Below are 18687 nucleotides of genomic sequence, written 5' to 3'. Positions count from 1 at the left end.
TGTGGCCTCTCCCGTTGCGGAGCACAGGCTCCGGACGCGCAGGCTCGGCGGCCATGGCTCACGGGCCCAGCCGCTCCGCGGCACGTGGGATCTTCCCAGACCGGAGCATGAACCCGTGTCCCCTGCATTGGCAGGCGGACTCTCAGCCACTGCGCCACCAGGGAAGCCCAGGTCACTAATTTTTAAATGGCTTTCTTCTGGGTGTCTCTTCCTAAAAACTAAGAAAAGCCTTTGTTTATCATGAATTGCTGTTCTCCTGATTGTTCTTGGAGAAAGTCTGTCAGACCTTCTAATTTTTCTAAATTGCTGCTTGGCTAGAGGAAAATGTGAAAGATGACACAAATGAAAATTATAAAGGTTGATTTTCCTTTCCTGGAACCAGTCAATAAGTGACACAGTTGGAAGCACAGTGGGTAATATGTTACTGCAATAGGAGTTCAAGGAAGATGCCCAGGAAAGACCATCTTGATTTGGAAGTAGGGAAGGCTGGTTAGGAGTTAGACTGGGGAAAGGTCATTTCAGATAGATATGTCGTAGAGGGGCTGGCATCAGCTCAGGCAGGAGGTGGGACTGTGTGTTGGGGTCATGAGGACAGAATATGTTTGTAAATAGTGAAAAGTAAGGTTTTATGGAATAATAAATATTTATGTGGTCTCTGCCTGCAGTTCCTAATACAGAGCTCCTAAAATCCTTGTAATTTCCTTAGTGATAGGGGTTCTGGGAGTATCCATTGTTCTAATATTTGGCCTTTGACTCCAGTTGCTCACACGGAGCCCCTGAAACCCTTGTAATTTCCTGAGTTATGGGGGGTGGTAGAGAGTTCCTAAATCCCTTGGAATTTCCTGGGTGATAAGAGCACCTTTTGTTCTAATGAGGCAACTCTTGATGGGCTCCTGGTTAGCTTCAGGATTCCCCTACAGGTAGAATATATGGAATAGGGAGTCAAAGATTTAACTCTCATCTGAGACACTGGTAGAAAAACTGGTATCAGGGAAAGAAGTGTTACTAGGAAAGAGGATTGAATTTTGAAAATAAAGGGAATCTGGTGTAAAATGATCCTTAGGAAAAATGGAGATACAGGCGTATGTTTTTCTCAATCTTACCCTTGCAAAAAAAACAGTGTGGTGCCCGTCCCTACCTTGTCTCCCATATCCCTATAATTCTTCTCGTCCTCTCTTAAGATCCCTCTCAGATATCACCTAGACTTGTAAATAATAGATATGAAACTAGATATCTGAAATTTTGAGCCTTTACCTCTTTCAACCTTTTTATAACAAATTGTTGTCTTTTACTAAGTGCTATCCACTTTATATTCACCAATTTTACTAACATCATTTCCAGGACCTGTTTGGTATGAAGATATGACTAAGCTTAGTGTTATCAGAATAAGGAATCTATAAAACACAAATTAACAGAATCCCCCTTTTAATTCATATTCTTTCCTCCATCCATCGGGCAGTAAGTTAAATACTTAAACACAAAACAACTCTATGTTCTATAGATATGTATGTACATAAATGCAGGGAAATGACTTGGAAGGTTATATACATTGCCAAGAATAGTCACCCCTAAGGGCTGGGGTCATAAGTGGTAATCAGGAGACATCAGCTTTTTCTGTATTTGAATTTTGAAAACATGCGTATGTGTTACATAATCTTGAAATTTTAATGGAAAGAAGAAATATATTTTTCATTTCGTTTTTCCAACAGCAGCTAAACATTTGCTTCCCAGAAAGCTTAGTTTTGTCTTTTCAAAATGCTTAAAATAAAGATTTTGATAATGGGTTAAGACTGTAAAGTGTTTGTTCCCTGCCTTCTTAAAAGGAACAGTACATGGATACTGTCGAGCAGTCTTTAGTTCCTGTACTAAACGCTCCTTCCTGGAGCTGAAGGAATTTTTGTGAGACTTCTAGTATTTTACATAGTCATTACTTGCTGGTGGGTAGGTACTGGTTCCTCACTGCTTCTTTCCCTCCTCTCCTCATTTTTAATTAAGTTATGCTCTTCTATTGCAAGTTAGGGAATATTAAGTGAGAAAATAGGTTCTAATGAGTAAATGGCAAGTGTATTAGTGCATGAATTTTAAGAGTTCTAAGTCCTCTTTGCCTTTCTGGGGTTCTGTACTTGTGGTAGAACTCTTGGTTATTGAGTAAATAGTTTCTGAAAAGAGACAATACAGTTGGAAATTGAATTTCTGGTCAGTAAATCAAAGCCTGTTAAAAGATCCAGGTTCAAGTAACTTTTAAAACCCCATTTGAATTTTCATGAATGTGTTTAGTTAATGATTCATCATAAAAAACAATGGTGACTTAGTCGCTAGGAGCTTTTTGGTATGTTTTTGGGTTTGAGTCAGCTAGCAAGAGGGAGAAGAATTCAAGCTACTCAGTTGTGTTTTCACTGCATCTTTTTCAGAGCAATCAGCTGATGTGTTTTCTTTATCACCATAGCAACTTAGTCAGTTTTTGCTTTCGATTTTTTTTTTCCTCCTAGAAAAACTTACTGTACACCAATCTTAGGCTCTTGAGGGTAGTAAGGAAAATACTTGGGAATTAAGTTAAAAGGCTGAGAAATGTTTTGTGCTGTGTATAGTTTGCAGAGGTCTGCATTTCATTAATGTTCTTTTGAAGCATCTGATTACCAGTTAGCTCAAAATAACTATATGTTAATTTAATTTATCTGGAGAATCAAAGGTATGATTTCAAAGTTCTATCACCAATCTTTCCTCCAACTTTACCAAGTTTGATAAATAATAAACATTGTCATGGGTGGTGTTCCTTTAGTTTCCTCTGGTGAGCTGAAAGCACAGATTACTCTTTCAGCCGTGGTCCTTGAGTTTAGACCCCGTTTATTTCTTTTCTTTTTTCTTTTATATTGGAGTATAGCTGATTTACAATGTTGTGTTAGTTTCAGGTGTACAGCAAAGTGATTCAGTTATACATATACATATTTCTATTCTTTTTCAGATTCTTTCCCAGATAGGTTATTACAGAGTATTGAGTAGCGTGTAAATGTTAATCCCAACCTCCAGACCCCATTTATAATGACATCAGACCTGTGGTCCACATCTGTATAATCACCCAGTTCCCTTTCTAGTGTACCCAGCCAGGGACTTGTGCTTTCCATTGGAAGCATCTACCTCCATTATTACATCTGTCGTTCAAAGATCCTGTTGATCTCTTCCCAAACAGTAGCAATGCTAGTGTCAGCGTAGGCTCTAAGACTTTAGGACACTGAAAAACTATAATATACTTTTCTCCATTTTTGTAATAAAAGTTGTTCCTTCTAGTTTCTGTCCCTGTGCCCCATCCAATCCCTGTTGGTCTTGCTTACCTTTAGCCTTCTGTGTCACAGAAAAGAGGGAAAGAAAGGCTTGGTTTTATAAAAAGTGAGAATATTCATACTGCAAATAAGGTCCTTCTTGCTTCATTTTGGTTTAAAATGTTTTAAGTTTTTTTTTGTTTTCTTTTATGCATGTGGGTATTTGGCTTTATTGAACGACTTTGTCTTCATATTTACTATTCTTGCTATACAGTAGGCATTCAAAAATGCTAGGTTTTCCCCTTTCAGAACTTCAAAGTATATGTCACATCATTTTGTCCTTCATGTACACCAATTGTGCTAATATCTCCTTATCCACTGAATTTACAAATTTATTGGAGAATATTGTCTTTTTTGCAGTCATATTCTTAGCATTCATTAGAATGTGGTAAAGAATTTTCAGGTGGCAGTGTATTTTTAGTAATTATCTTTGGCTTCCAATCGCAGAGGAAGAAGAGTAACTAGCCTTCCCTTGGGTGTGGGTAATTCCTGTATTACTACTGGAGTCTGTACTAGTATATCTGCCAAATTCCACACGTAAAAACATTCACGTGTCACTAATTAGAAAGTTAAAAATGAAAGCATATGTCTTCTTTAGCCTAGGCATCCCCTGCATTTATTTCTAGGTCTCTCACCCTTATCAGTTACAGGGCTTATTCCCCTGACTCCACTACTTTCCTTATAGTGGTCCCTTGCCTCAATTCACTAGAAGTCTTCATTGGTTCCTAGCCTGCAGAAAATGCCTGTGGAGTGAGGTGATTTATGTAACTACTACTCTTCAGCGTCTTGCAGTTGAGCTCTCTAAATGGGTGTGGCTAGGAAAGAAAATTTCACTTTACAAACAGGAATTCCTGGGTGCCATCCAGTGGAAACATGTTTTTTGTTACATGCAGTTTCTGACTCATATCATTCCAGGACTTCTGCAATAAAATAGACTTTGTTTACACTGTTTTGTAGAAGGAGGGGCCTGGTTTCTAATGAGCATTTAAGTCTAGAACATTAGGATTGCTGTCTGATTTATGAGTGTTAGTATTTCAAGCTGTTTTTCGTTTCCCACTGAATGCATTAGTTATAAGCACTGGGTAAGGGAAAGTAACTTTTCCCCCACATAAGAAAGCAAGGAAAATTAATGTAACTTAGTGACTATTTCCATAGACTCTAAAAGCACAATGAAAAAAGTGCTTCAACTGTAATAGGAAAAATGCTGATTCTTAATAGAGCACTATTTTACCACCTCCACGAATTTGTCTTGAGAAGTAATAAAATCAAAGTTTATTGAGCTGTTTGTTTAAAATCCTATCCATTTAAATTTTTAAAAGCTACATTTCTTTGTTATTTGCCACTACTTTGCAGTACTTATAATAGCAGTGAAAATAGTTGAGATTGAAGTATTGACCACATGCAGACACTGTGCCAGCTGCCTCAAACACATTATCCCAAGCAATTCTGGCATGAAGCCTAAGAGCATTGTTTGCACCTCCCCAGGTGAGCAAGTGCAGATGCCCACAGCTGTTGCTATTGGGGTGAATTCACTTAGTTAGGAAATGCTGGGCACTGCACCCAACCCAGCTCCCTGGCCTAGCATAGTTTCCACTGAATAATATGCCTAAGTAATGCCTATTCACTAAGTGACAATTTGTATAAACACGTTTTAGTATTTAAACAATTTTTTAACTTAACCAAGGAGATAAAAGACCTATACTCTGAAAACTTAAAGACATTATTGAAGGAAATTGAAGATACAAAGAAATGGAAAAATATCCTGTGTTCATAGATAGGAAGAATTCATAATATTAAAATGCCTGTACTGCTCAAAGCAATCAACAGGTTTTATGCAGTCCCTATCAAAATCTCATAACAGGACTTCCCTGATGGCGCAGTGGTTAAAAATCCACCTGCCAATGCAGGGTACACGGGTTTGAGCCCTGGTCTGGGAAGATTCAACATGCTGCCGAGCAACTAAGCCCGTGGGCCACAACTACTGAGCCTGCGCTCTAGAGCCCACAAGGCACAACTACCGAGCCCACGTGCCACAACTACCGAAGCCTGCACACCTAGAGCCAATGCTCCACAACAAGAGAAGCCACCACAATGAGAAGCCCGCACACCGCAGTTAAGAGTAGCCCCCACTCGATGCAACTAGAGAAAAGCCCGTGCGCAGCAATGAAGAGCCAGTTCAGCCAAAAATTTTAAAAAAATCTCATAACAATTTTTCACAGAACTAGAACAAATAATCCTAAAATTTATATGGAACCACAAAAGATCCTGAATAGCCAAAACTGTCTTGAGAAAAAAGAACAAAGCTGGAGGTATCATACTCCCTGACTTCCGACTATACTACAAAGCTACAGTAATTAAAACAGTATAGTACTTACACAAAAACAGACACATTGATCAGTGGAACAGAGAGCCATAAAGAAACCCACACACTTATGGTCAATTAATCTACAACAAAGGAGGCAAGAATATACAATTGAGAAAAGATAGTCTTTTCAATAAGTGGTGCTGGGAAAACTGGGCAGCTACATGTAAAAGAATGAAATGAGAACATTTTCTCATGCTATACAAAATAATGGATTATACAAAAATAAACTCAATGGATTAAAGACCTAAAGATAAGACCAGAAACCATAAAACTTTTAGAAGAAAACATAGGCAGAACACTCTTTGATATAAATCATAGCAACATTTTTTTTTGATCTGTCTCCTAAGGCAAAGGAAACAAGCAAAAATAAACAAATGGGACCTAATTAAACTGTAAAGTGTTTGCATAGCAAAGGAAACCATCGACAAAATGAAAAGACAACCTACTGAGTGGGAGAAAATATTCACAAGTGGTATGACTGATAAGGGGTTAAATATCCAAAGTATATAAACACCTCATGCAACTCAATACCAGAAAAACAACCTGATTAAAAAATGGACAGAAGACCACAAATAAAAAATGTTGGTGAGGATATAGAGAAAAGAGAACGCTTGTAGAGTTGGTGGGAGTGTATAAAATTGGTGCAGCCAATTTATGGAAAACTGTGGCAGTTCCTCAAAAGAAGTAAAGATAGAACTACCATAGGATCCAGCAGTTCCATTCCTGGGTAAATATCCGAAGAAAATGAAAATACTAATTCGAAAAGATACATGCACCTCAGTGTTTAGAGCAGCATTACTTGGCAATAGCCAAGATATGAAGGCATTCTAAGTGTCCAAGAAATGAGCAGATAAAGGTGTATATATATATATAATTTTTATATATTATATATATGTTATGTATATAACTATATATAATATAAAAATGAATGCGGGGCTTCCCTGGTGGCGCAGTGGTTGAGAGTCCGCCTGCCGATGCAGGGGACATGGGTTCGTGCCCCAGTCCAGGAAGATCCTACATGCCGCGGAGCGGCTGGGCCCGTGAGCCATGGCCACTGAGCCTGCGCGTCCGGAGCCTGTGCTCTGCAACGGGAGAGGCCACAGCAGTGAGAGGCCCACGTACCGCAAAAAAAAAAAAAAAGAATGCTACTCAGCCCTAAAAAAGAATGAAATTTTGCTGTTTGCAACCACATGAATGGACCTGAAAGGTATAATGCTTAGTAAAATAAGTAAGAGACAAATACTGTATGTTATCACTCATATGTAGAAACTAAAAAATAAATAGGGACTTCCCTGGTGGCACAGTTGGGAATCCGCCTGCCACTGCTGGGGACACGGGTTCAATAAATTAATTTTTAAAAAATAAAATTAAATAAATAAATGGATGAATTTCACAAAACATATTCATAGATATAGAGACTAGTGGTTACCAGGAGGGAGGGGCAAGATAGGGGTAGGGGATTAAGAGGTACAAACTACTGTGTATAAAATAAGCTACAAGAATATATTGTGCAGCACAGGGAATATAGCCAACATTTTATAATAACTTTTTGTTTTTTGGCTGCATTGGGTCTTTGTTGCTGCGCACGGGCTTACTCTAGTTGCGGCGAGCAGGGGCTACCCATTGTTGCGGTGCTCGGGCTTCTCACTGCGGTGGCTTCTCTTGTTGCAGTGCCCGGGCTCTAGGTGTGCGGGCTTCAGTAGTTGTGGAACATGGGCTCAGTAGTTGTAGCCATCGGGCTCTAGAGCGCAGGCTTAGAAGTTGTGGCGCACAGGCTTAGTTGCTCCGTGGCATGTGTGATCTTCCCTGGACCAGGGCTCAAACCCGTGTCTCCTGCATTGGCAGGAGGATTCTTAACCACTGCGCCACCAGGGAAGTCCCTGTAATAATTTTAAATGGAGTATAATCTGTAAAAGTAGTGAATTACTATGTTGTATACCTGAATACTTCAATTTAAAATTTTTTTAATTAAACAATTTTTGTTGAAACCAGTGTTTGGTCTTAATATTACTTACAAATTTTGGATTTTTTTTTTTCTGGAATAGTTTTTAGGACCTGGTACTTTCGCTTTTTAGTGCTTTTTATTCCATAATATGCACAGGCACTGACTTACATGTATGTCAAAATTTTAACATGGATTCTGTCTTTCTACCTTAAGTTTTAAGAGTCAAGAAATAGTCATATTTATTCCACATGTATTTGAGTGCCTAATACACGCAGATTTTCTGTGTTAGGCACCAAGAATTAGTAGACAAAAGAAAGTCTGTCTTCATGGTGCTAATTTGCTGGGGTGGGGGTGGGTGGTGGTGGAAGCTGGAGAGTAAACAAACATAAAGTCAATTTAAAGTAAATAGGGGCTGGAGAGTGGCGATGAGGAAGAAGTGCTATTTTAAATTATCTTAAAAGGGGTGGTCAGGGAGGGCCTCTCAGAATGAAGAAGGTTTTTAATAAAGACCTGAACAAAATGAGGAAGCAAGCTTATAGCAACAGGTATCTGCTATATGCAAAAAAAAAAAACCCCAAAACCCTGTCATTTCTCATTCTAAAATTTTAATAACAATTCATTCCACAAATAATCTGAGAACCCATTATATGCAAGATACAGTTTTCTAAGAGCTTGCTTTTCTAAATATATTCATTTTATTTTTCTGATAGGACAAAGAAATATGTTCAGTTTCAGAATTTGCTCTTTATGATCATGTACTGACAGATGAAATTCTCTTGAAACGTGTTGTTTATGTTCAGATAGGTGTTTTCTGAAACATCCAAGAAGCCAGCTTTTTTAAATGACTAAGGGAGTTTTCTCAAACTGCTGGTCCATGAGAATACTATGTATTTCTATCTGAAAAATATTTATTTTTTGATTCTTTTATTCCCAGAATCCTTTAAGAGGTGTCCCTGGGCCCCCATACTTGTGACTCAGTGTCAGGGAGCCCCAAGCAGTGTGCAAAACATCAGCCTCACTCAGGCCTTCTTCCTTGGGGTTGAGAAGCAGTAGACTAAAAGGATGAGAGGTGGCTTAACCCTGCAAAACTTGTAAGGGTTATTGACTAAGACCCCCAAAACCAAAGTAGTGGGCATAGCCGCTTTCTGTGTCCCCTCTACCAAACATCTAGTTTGGTAGAGGATTGGGGGCATTAAGACTCCGAGTTGCCTGTCTGCTTGGCTACCTCCCATCCTTATAGAAGAGTGAAGGGAATTGCTCATTTCCAGGAAGGAGAGATGACTTTGTCAAGCTTCTCATTTCTTGGTTGAAAGAGGCTGGCAGTGGGTGAAGGGAGTTACAGGTAAGGATCTCTTTGGCTATACCCCATTGAAGCCAAAACCTCAATTTAGACATATGATATTCAAGTTGAAACTGTCAAGCCTGTTAACTATCCATTTGCCTATAGCAAAATTCTTGAACTCTCTGCTACCAAGTCACCTAAAGTAAAAAGTAAAAGAAAGAAAAGCCTCCATGGAGTTACTTGTCTCCCTGAAAGGGTAAAAATCATTCATTTGAAGGTAATTTTTGTCTGTGAAATCATATTTACTGATATTTCCCACTGGGTTATAAGTCCCTGAAGGAACCCCAATAAAGATGTTAAAAAAAAATTAAAAAATAAGTCCCTGAAGGACAGGGCTATCTTATCTCGAAATCCCCAGAAACCCTACTTGATGCTACTCATACCAGAAAGCAAACACTGAACTTCACCAATCTTATTCTCTTAAATATGAAAATACTTGAATCAAATTCAGTGCTCATTCTGTCGCTCTTTCTGGGTATCTAATTAGCAGCTTTTTTCCTGCTGACTTTTTTTTTTTTTTCTGGCCAAGCCACACAGCATGTGGGATCTTAGTTCCCCAACCAGGGATCAAACCCGAGCCCCCCTGCAGTGGAAGCATGGAATCTTAACCACTGGACCACTAGGGAAGTCCCCCTATTGACTCTTTAGTCATAAGCTACTTTAGGTGTTCTTGAAAATAACCATAAAAAGTGTGGACATTTTCAATTTCTAGAATTCTTTTTTCAACATGCCAGAAGGATGTTCTAAATATATCCCCTTCTTTCTCACCCCCCTCTTTTTTTTAAACCGCCAGGTATCCGTTACAGCAGTGATGTGAGTGTAGATGAAGTAAAAGCTCTGGCTTCTCTGATGACATATAAGTGTGCAGTGGTTGGTAAGTGGTCTCCTTTTGCTGCTACCTAATAACTCTTTGGGGAAATATGTTTGCATACAAGGTTACTTTTAAGATGTTAGAGAAATATACCTCATCAGAAGTGGGGGTTTTTTGTTTTTGTTTTAGGTTGCACAGTTTGACATATCATTTTTCAATTAGTCTTAATTAAGATTTTGTCTTTTTTTTTTTTAATGGGGAACTTTATAGGAACTAATTGAATCTTCCTTAAGTGTAGATCTTTGTTTAAATCCCTTTCTATACTCTGTAAATAAGACCAAATCAGTAATAAGGAAAATAAATATGCCATTACATTTTAGAAATAGTAAAGCACACTGATAAAATATGCATTGTAATTTGCCTAGTCTAGTATTCTGTTCACTAGAATTTTAAGGTACAACATTTTAGAAGAGATTGTGGGTTTATTTATTGAATTTTCTGAAACTAAAGCTAAAAGTATCACACTTTTATCATATTACACAGTGCTTTCTGCCTTTTTAATTCTTTTAGCCTTTATATGGAATAACTTTCAGACTTCTCTTTCAGATGTGCCATTTGGGGGTGCCAAAGCTGGTGTTAAGATCAATCCCAAGAACTATACCGTAAGTATCAAAGTGACATTAGTGCACATGGTGCATTTACAAAGGACTTGAAATTACTGGACTTCTGTGTATCCCCTATACCAGTGAGATTAATGGTTCCTATTGCTTTTATAAATTTCTTTCTTTCTTTATTTTTGGCTGTGTTGGGTCTTTGTTGCTGCGCGTGGGCTTTCTCTAGTTGTGGTGAGCAGGGGCTACTCTTCGTTGCGGTGCACGGGCTTCTCATTGCAGTGGCTTCTCTTGTTGCGGAGCACAGGCTCTAGGTGCACGGGCTTCAGTAGTTGTGGCTCGTGGGCTCTAGAGCAGAGGCTCAGTAGTTGTGGCGCACGGTCTTAGTTGCTACGCGGCACGTGGGATCTTCCCGGACCAGGGCTCAAACCCGTGTACCCTGCATTGGCAGGCGGATTCTTAACCACTGCGCCACCAGGGAAGTCATCCTATTGCTTTTAAAAGGAATGGAAAAACAAGCAGATAATTAACTCATTGAGTGTTTTGCCATATGAAAGGTCACCTACTTACATCAATGTCCTTTTTCATTTTCTTACTTGGTTAAAATGTAATTAATATAATTAGTATACCTTCATATTCTTAAGCATTTATATTCATGCGTGTTATATACAACTATAATATAAATGTATTCTATATATAAATAAATATTATATCATATACTATATATAACTGTGCTCTGAGGTTTTTATGTTGGGATCCTAAGGTTCTAGTGACATATCTTAACTAGTTTGGTAAAAATTTTATTATTTATCCTATCAATTCCAAGTTAATTTAAGCTGCTAATTAACCTCTGTATTAAGTTAAATAAATTATGTGAATAAATATCTGTATACGAACAATATATATGATTTTATTTTTTAAATTTGCAATTTAAATGAAAATACACCATAAGGACTGCTCATAAGATCCTATATTAATACAAGGAGAACAGGTTTGAGCCTTAGTGCTACTATCTGTTCCTTACGTAACCTAATTTCTGGTCTCTCAAATTTAAAATTTAATTTCCGTTTAAAATGGAAATACCTACTTTATGAATTGCTCTGAAGATTACACAAGAAGATATATGAAAATATCCTATAAGTAGAAGATAGGATGCAACTGTTATCTCCACAAGTGGTTTTTCTATCAAAAATTATTTTTTCATTATTGTTTGTGTTTCACCTTTTTCCTTTATAGGATAATGAATTGGAAAAGATCACAAGGAGGTTCACCATGGAGCTGGCAAAGAAGGGCTTTATTGGTATGTATTGCCATGTAGATTTACACAGAGTGGGAACATCTAAAAAGTAATTGTCTTAATTTAAACTCCTGCTTTTGTCTATACATGCATAGAGAGACTTGTCCTCTTACTTTGAGAAATTGGGTTCTGTGTTAAACATGGTGAACATACCTGGGCCTGTTCATGACACCTCTCTAACAGAAAAGTTCAGGTTCTCAGTATACAGTGTGGATACCAGGAGAGGTCACTTCCACCTCTTCTCCTTGTACAGACGTAATAAAGGTTTTTGATCAGTGTAACAGCATTGAACAACAAGCACAATCACAATTGTGACATCCAAAAAGATTTTAGGAACTAAATAATGCCTGCATTATAAACAGTTTTTAATATGCAAAAAGCAGTTTTGCAATAGTAATCCTGTTGCGAAAGCAGTGAGAAAACTGATGCTGTTCGGAATTGGAGGCTTAAGCAGGCCTTTCCCTTCAAAGCAGTGGGCACAGGCTGGGAGTGTGGAGGCTCATGCTGATTGATACTCACTGTGACATCACTGGCTGATTTTAAGGATTCCTGGGGCTCCTAATGTTTGTTACTCGGACTAAATTTCTGAGGGTACTGATCTTCATTTTCTTGATTTTCTGTCGTACTATTATCTATGTCATATGTTATTTTGTGTATGAGATGTCAATATTCTTTTCTGTAATATATAATTATTATTTAATCTTTAAATTTCAAGCAAATTGTCTATTTATTTTCTTGTCCTAGAAAGATTCTGATTTGTTTTAAAAAAATAAAATCATTTAATAGAATTTTGCCCCTTTAACAATAGTTAAAACTAAGAAGACTGACTAAAATAGGAAAGAAAATCTACTTTTTCTGTTTTCCTGTCCCTCTTGTTTTCCTTCCCCAGTATTCTTCTCACTGTTGACAAGTTCCTGTGAACTTAATATATCCTTATTTTGAAATCTGCCCCTTTTAAGTAACACTAGAACTTTACTAGATTTGTCCTGTCTTTTATAATTTAAAAGGCATTTGGATTCTTGGCATGCATCCTCCCTGGCACTGCCGTGAGCTGTACTTACACAGTCATTGTACAGGGGTAGCACTAGCAATGAGATAACTACCTCCTTCACAGAAATATCTACTAATTCTGATAGACTTCATAATTTTTTATATCATAACTTAGCTTAAACTCTTAGCTTAAATCTCAAACGTATTTAATAGTCTTGAGTGGTTTCAGACTTTATTCAGTTGTACTTATTGTCCATATATAGAGGATATCCAGCTTAACTTTCTCTATATTGACAAGAACCCTGTAATTGCAAAGGTTAAAAAGTGATTCATTGAAACACCGAAAGCTTAAATATTAGCAATTTGACTTTTTTGCTGATGTGCAAAAGCCACCATGCAGCTAAACTGACATCTGGGCCCAGAAAGCTTTGTAGCATAAGGGAATGCAGTTGGCATTCTTTCCCTCTCTAGGGCACAGAACTACTCCTGAGCAAACCTTTGGAACTGACGTCATTTCGGTTATTTTCTCACTTCCCTTTCCACAGAGTTTCAGATTATGAGTTAGACCTGAATCTGGGTCCTGGTTCTGTCACTTCGTGTGAGTTTAAGGTCAGCTTTTCAATTTCTGCAAAAAGAGTCAGCTCTGGTTTTGATAGGGCTTGCTTTGATTCTGTAGACCTATTTGTATGTAGAGTGTTGCCATCTTAACCTTTTTTATTTTTAATTTTGTTTTATTTTTTATACAGTAGGCTCTCATTAGTTATCTATTTTATACACATTAGTGTATATATAGTGTATTTTATACATTAGTGTATACATGTCAATCCCAGTCTCCCAGTTCATCCCACCACCCACCCCCCCACTTTCCCCCCCAACAATGCCACTTTTCATCCAAGGGAGAACATCCATACCTTATTCTATTTTCCACTTTAAACTAGTCCATGAACACTGAAAGTCTTTCCACTTGTTTTTGTTTTTAAACATACATTTTATTTATTTATTTATTTGGGGTTTTTTATTTATATATTTTTGGCTGTGTTGGGTCTTCATTGCTGCGCGCGGGCTTTCTCTAGGTGTGGCGAGCGGGGGCTGCTCTTGGTTTTGGTACGCGGGCTTCAGTAGTTGTGGCTTGTGTGTACAGGTCTCACACTACTTTTGTTAAGTTTATTCATAAGTATTTTATTCATTCTGATACTGTTCAAAGAGATATTAGTCTGCCGTATTCTTTTCTTAAGAAGTCTTTGATAGCAGGATAATACTAGCCTCATAGAATGAGTTGAGAAGTGGTCCTTCCTTTTTCTTTCTCTCTTCTTTTTTAGTTTGTGCAAGGGTGTTAATTCTGTTATGTGAGTTTTGATACCACCTTTGTAAACTGTGAAATTCCCTTTTCATCCACTATATCTCTATGCACCAAAATTACCCTTTTAGCTTTACCCCTCCATTCATGTTCTGTGAAAGCAGTTGCTTTTTTCAGCCAATTTTTTATCTTATTTATACTGTTTCGGGATTGAGTGATGGCATTTTAACTTTCCTAAGGGTAGTTAACCTGTTTTTAAAAGGATGGACTTTCACACCTGTAGGTATTTGAGAATTTACCTGTAATCCAGGAATTGCTTGTAATCTGTACATCCCTATACATTGATTTTGTATGGAGTAGAAAACTCACAAGCCTAATAATATTTTGTGATTTTGCTTTGGGTAGGGGGAGCTATCTGACTTCAGCATATCTAGACTAATAATTGTTTTTGAAAAACAATTTATCATTAATACGTTTTTGATTTACAAACTGCATACTTCAAACTTGCCCTTCTCCAAATAGAATTGTTATTTGAGGCAACAAGCTTATTTAACACTTGGTATTGCTGAAAACAAGCGTAAATACTTTTGTAGATACCTCTAAAGAGATGTGGGAGCAATCTGTCATTTATACCTTAGGAGAAAAGCGATATGATTAAATATACTTGTACTACCCTCCAGTTGAGGTATGTCACTGTAAAGGAATGGGAATTGTGGCCAGTGGAACAGTAGAGCCCTTTTGTCAGAGGATGGGGTGAGGGTGGATTGGGGGAAGTTAGACTTCTTGATATTTGTAAGACGCCTAAGGAAAAGAGTACCAGGACATAGGAGAGTTACAAGTTGGGTACGGAATGGGGAGCAAGAGTGTAAAAAACAAAACTTTGACCATTTCAAAGTTGTCTTACACCAATCCTGTATCGTCACATCACAACTTGTATCAAGAAGTACATATGTAGGGCCTGGGCCCCTAAAATGTAGAAGAATATTAGAATGGACCTTATTCTGTTGATTATAAGTAATAATTATAGGAAGAACTCAAGTATACCTCTTAGAAAGAACTTAATTTGGGAGACAGTAGTTTAATCATTTAAAAATTGTGTTTTTCTTTTTATAAAGATAACGAGTTTGTATTTTACAATTAAAACAATATAGAAAGTTATAAACAATGCTGAAGTCTAAACATAGTGAAAAAGTTTGTGCATGTCTTTCTAAACCTCTGCATACATATATACACATGGAAATATATATAGTTATTATACATCAGTATATATAAAGAGAATTTTATATGAATGGGAACTTATACATGCTATATGAAACCTGCTTTTTTTCACCACATGTATGTTTTGGTGATGATCCCAAGTCATTTACATGGATGTACATCATTCTTTGTAATGGCTGCATAGTATTTCATTGTATAGATGACCCATTAAATAATTAGGTTGTTTTGTATTGTATTCTTACTGTTTTGATGGGTATATTTCTATGTATTCCTGCCTTTACAGATTTGAGTGGGCACCATTTAATACACTTCCATCTGAGATCTCACTGGACATCAGCATTAGTGCTGTCATTGGCACTTGTTGCTGCCTGTGGGCTCGCTTCTTGTTATCCTCAAACTTTTAATTTGCTGATCTGAGGAACTGAAAGTCAAGGCCTAAAACTTTCTGTACAGAGTAAGCTTTGAGTAATAGGTCAAAGCAGCATTATGTCATGGGTAAAAGTATTATGGGGCTTAACATAATACTTCAGCAGTGTGTCTTTTCCCTTTTTCTACTTGGTGAGGAGGGCTTACACGCCCAGTAAGCAAGTATGTCACTGTGCTGTCTCATACACATAAACTTTCTAACCATAACAACCCTCCTTATGATACTCTTATTTCTAAATACAGTTTAAGGAACTGAGGTCAAGAGAGGCTAAACTGATTTGCCTATGCTTGCAACATTCAGAAATCTGTTGAGTGGCTTATCAGTTGTGCATAGCTAATTTCACATAGCAAGTGAACACCAGTGGGAGAAGTTATCATGTAACACTGTGTATCTGTAAATTTTGTAATGAAACATTTAATAAGTATTTCTATGTCTTGAATTAGTAACCTAGATGAAATCTAAAGTTTTCTAGCCATGGTAGCTTTGTTATTATAGAGAATTGCAAGGATCTATGTGTTTGAGATGCATTTATCTTAAAAATTGGTGCAATGCCCTTTCCCTGTTCCCCCAGGTCCTGGCATTGATGTGCCTGCCCCAGACATGAGCACAGGTGAGCGGGAGATGTCCTGGATTGCTGACACCTATGCTAGCACCATAGGGCACTATGTGAGTACCCACCAAAGCTCTGAGGGCTTCATTTGCTATCTACCAGAAATAACAGTTCAAATGATGATATGTATAAGGGGAGAATTCACTGGGTTTTTCTCCTCTCCTTTAATCATATTGTGATTTTATATATTACTTCTGTCTATCTTATATCATAAATGCAGTGAACTTGGATTGAGCTTTTACTCATATGCAACCCTATCCTGACCACTGGGATGGGCCCTCAAAGATCACCTCCCAGGGCAGGATACATTATAAGACAGTTAAAGGGAAATAAGGAAGCATTCAATTCGGGCTTTTCCCTCAAAGGAACTAAGACACATTAAGCAGATAAGGTATGGAGATAGTGTAATAGCAGGGTGCAGAGTTTCTAAAAGCAGGCTTCCTGGAAGAGGTATTTGATCAGGGCTGGACATTGAAAATGGATAGAATTTAAACATGGAGATTTGGAGGATAAGAGGGGAAACTGTAGAGCTCAGATTGTCTGAAGATAAGGCACATTTAGAAAGGTAGTAAGAGAATGATGAAGTAAGTGGAAGAGTAGAAAAATACTCAAGTCCCAGTGTTTTTATTTTACTTGCTAGTCAGCGGGGGAGCCTTTGATGCTGACCCTTCCTTAGGGGAGAGGGGGCGGCAGCAGTGTTAGGCTGGAGCAAAGAGATGGCCTCCACAGTGTCAGTGTCTGTCTTCACAGCCGGGAGCGATAGGGCTGAGGAGAAGCATTGGCTCATGACAGAGGTAGACTCAGCAGGACTGGGTTGCATCTGTGGGACCAAAGAAAAGGACAGGATTGAGTCAGAAAGAACCAGGAGGACTTAGAGTCTGGGGACTGAGCAGAAGTAGTGCTATTAATACAGAACACAAGAAGAACAACTAACTTCGTCCTTGAAAGGGATGGAACCTTGAAAAACACTTAAGGAATAGGAAGAGAAAGTGAGTTGAAAAGACATTTTGTTACCCCAAAACTGGGTTCATCTCTTGGTGGGTGTCGAGCCAAAAGACACAACCAAGCGAAAGATCGGTAGAAGGATTTATCACTTGCAGCAAGTAGGGAGAACACTGGGATCTCTCCCAAAGCAGTGTCTCCCTGAACAGCAAAATTGGGGAAGTTTTAAGTTAAGGGTACCTGCATATTCATGAAGGGACTTGGGCGGTTGGCAGAGTCCAAGCTTTAGTTAAGTCACTAAGATCAGAAAAGGTCAACATCGTCATCCCTTAGGTTCCAGTTGATCTGAAGGTTGAGCACTTCAGGCTTATCTTTACCATTGAAACAGAACTGGGAGTCTTTACAACTGATAAATTACCTTGGCTATTGTTACTTCTCTTGCTTGATAACATTCTTTTGTTCCCTTAAGATCATTAATTATTGAGACCTGTTCAAGTCCAAGCATTGTAGACAGACTTTGATAACAAAATGGCTTAGATCACAAAATGGCTTCTCGTGTCAAGAAAGCCATGCCTGGTTCTCTTCCTCCAGGGACCCCCTACCCTAACTGCTCACAATTTATTTTAAAAATATAGAGAGAGCACTTACTACACAGGAGGCTTAAAGTACAGCAAGGAGTTCAATACAATTGGGGTAAAGGCTAGAAGGAAAAGTTTTTTGTTGGTGGTGGTGGGTTTTTGTTTTTTTTTTTCGGTACACGGGCCTCTCACTGTTGTGGCCTCTCCCATTGCGGAGCACAGGCTCAGCGGCCATGGCTCACGGGCCCAGCCGCTCCGCGGCATGTGAGATCCTCCCAGACCGGGGCACGAACCCGTGTCCCCTGCATCGGCAGGCGGACTCTCAACCACTGCGCCACCAGGGAAACCCGGGAAGGAAACGTTTTGATGCTATGAAGAGTACTGGGGACCTGACCACGTCTCTGGAGTAGGATCAGAAAAGCCTACTTGAGATGTAACCTTCTGGTCTGCACTCTGAAAGATGAGTACACATCAACCAGGGGAAGTGGCACTGGCCAAGGGTTGGAAGCAGAAGGAAGCACCTGGGTAAAGGTCCTGATGTGAAAAGAGGTGAACCTGAGAGGCTGAGGGAACACTATGGTGGCCAGAGTAGAGAGGGCATGAGAGAGGCCAGCAGAGGAGAGTTGGACCAGATTCCTACCTTGTAGGTGACAGCAAGGACTTTGGTCTTTGTCCTGAAAACAGAGGGAAGCCAGTGAAGTGCTAATTGTAAGCAGGTGTGTGACACAGTAAGCTTCACTCTGTGTGCATCAGAGAATGGGATTGTTGGGGACAGGAGACTACACAGGAGTCCAAAAGAGATGATACTGGCCTGCCATAGAGTTGGGAGAGGAATGGACAGATGGAAGAGTGATTGGGGGGTGGAGGGGAGGAACAATTAGTTAGAAAAGAATGAGAAGTGCCAAGAGCTTCGCGTTGTGGATGTTCTGAGGGGGTG

The 18687-nt window shown here is 38.7% G+C and overlaps 1 protein-coding gene across 1 annotated transcript in view; it reads left to right on the top strand.

The window, feature by feature from the left end:
- GLUD1 (glutamate dehydrogenase 1) overlaps window positions 1-18687 on the top strand; it is a 40287-nt gene that overhangs the window by 6496 nt on the left and 15104 nt on the right. The window contains exons 2-5 of the mRNA XM_029245523.1: window positions 9763-9843; window positions 10387-10442; window positions 11628-11691; window positions 16192-16286. Coding sequence (XP_029101356.1) covers window positions 9763-9843; window positions 10387-10442; window positions 11628-11691; window positions 16192-16286 — 296 coding nt within the window. The remainder of the gene's footprint in view (window positions 1-9762; window positions 9844-10386; window positions 10443-11627; window positions 11692-16191; window positions 16287-18687) is intronic.

The sequence above is a fragment of the Monodon monoceros genome, unplaced genomic scaffold (genome assembly GCF_005190385.1).
Source record: "Monodon monoceros isolate NGI ecotype Baffin Bay Population unplaced genomic scaffold, NGI_Narwhal_1 Super_Scaffold_4, whole genome shotgun sequence".
Taxonomy (NCBI): Eukaryota; Metazoa; Chordata; class Mammalia; order Artiodactyla; family Monodontidae; genus Monodon; species Monodon monoceros.
The sequence above is the reverse complement of the archived record's forward strand: the minus strand, read 5'-3'. Positions and strand labels throughout refer to the sequence as shown.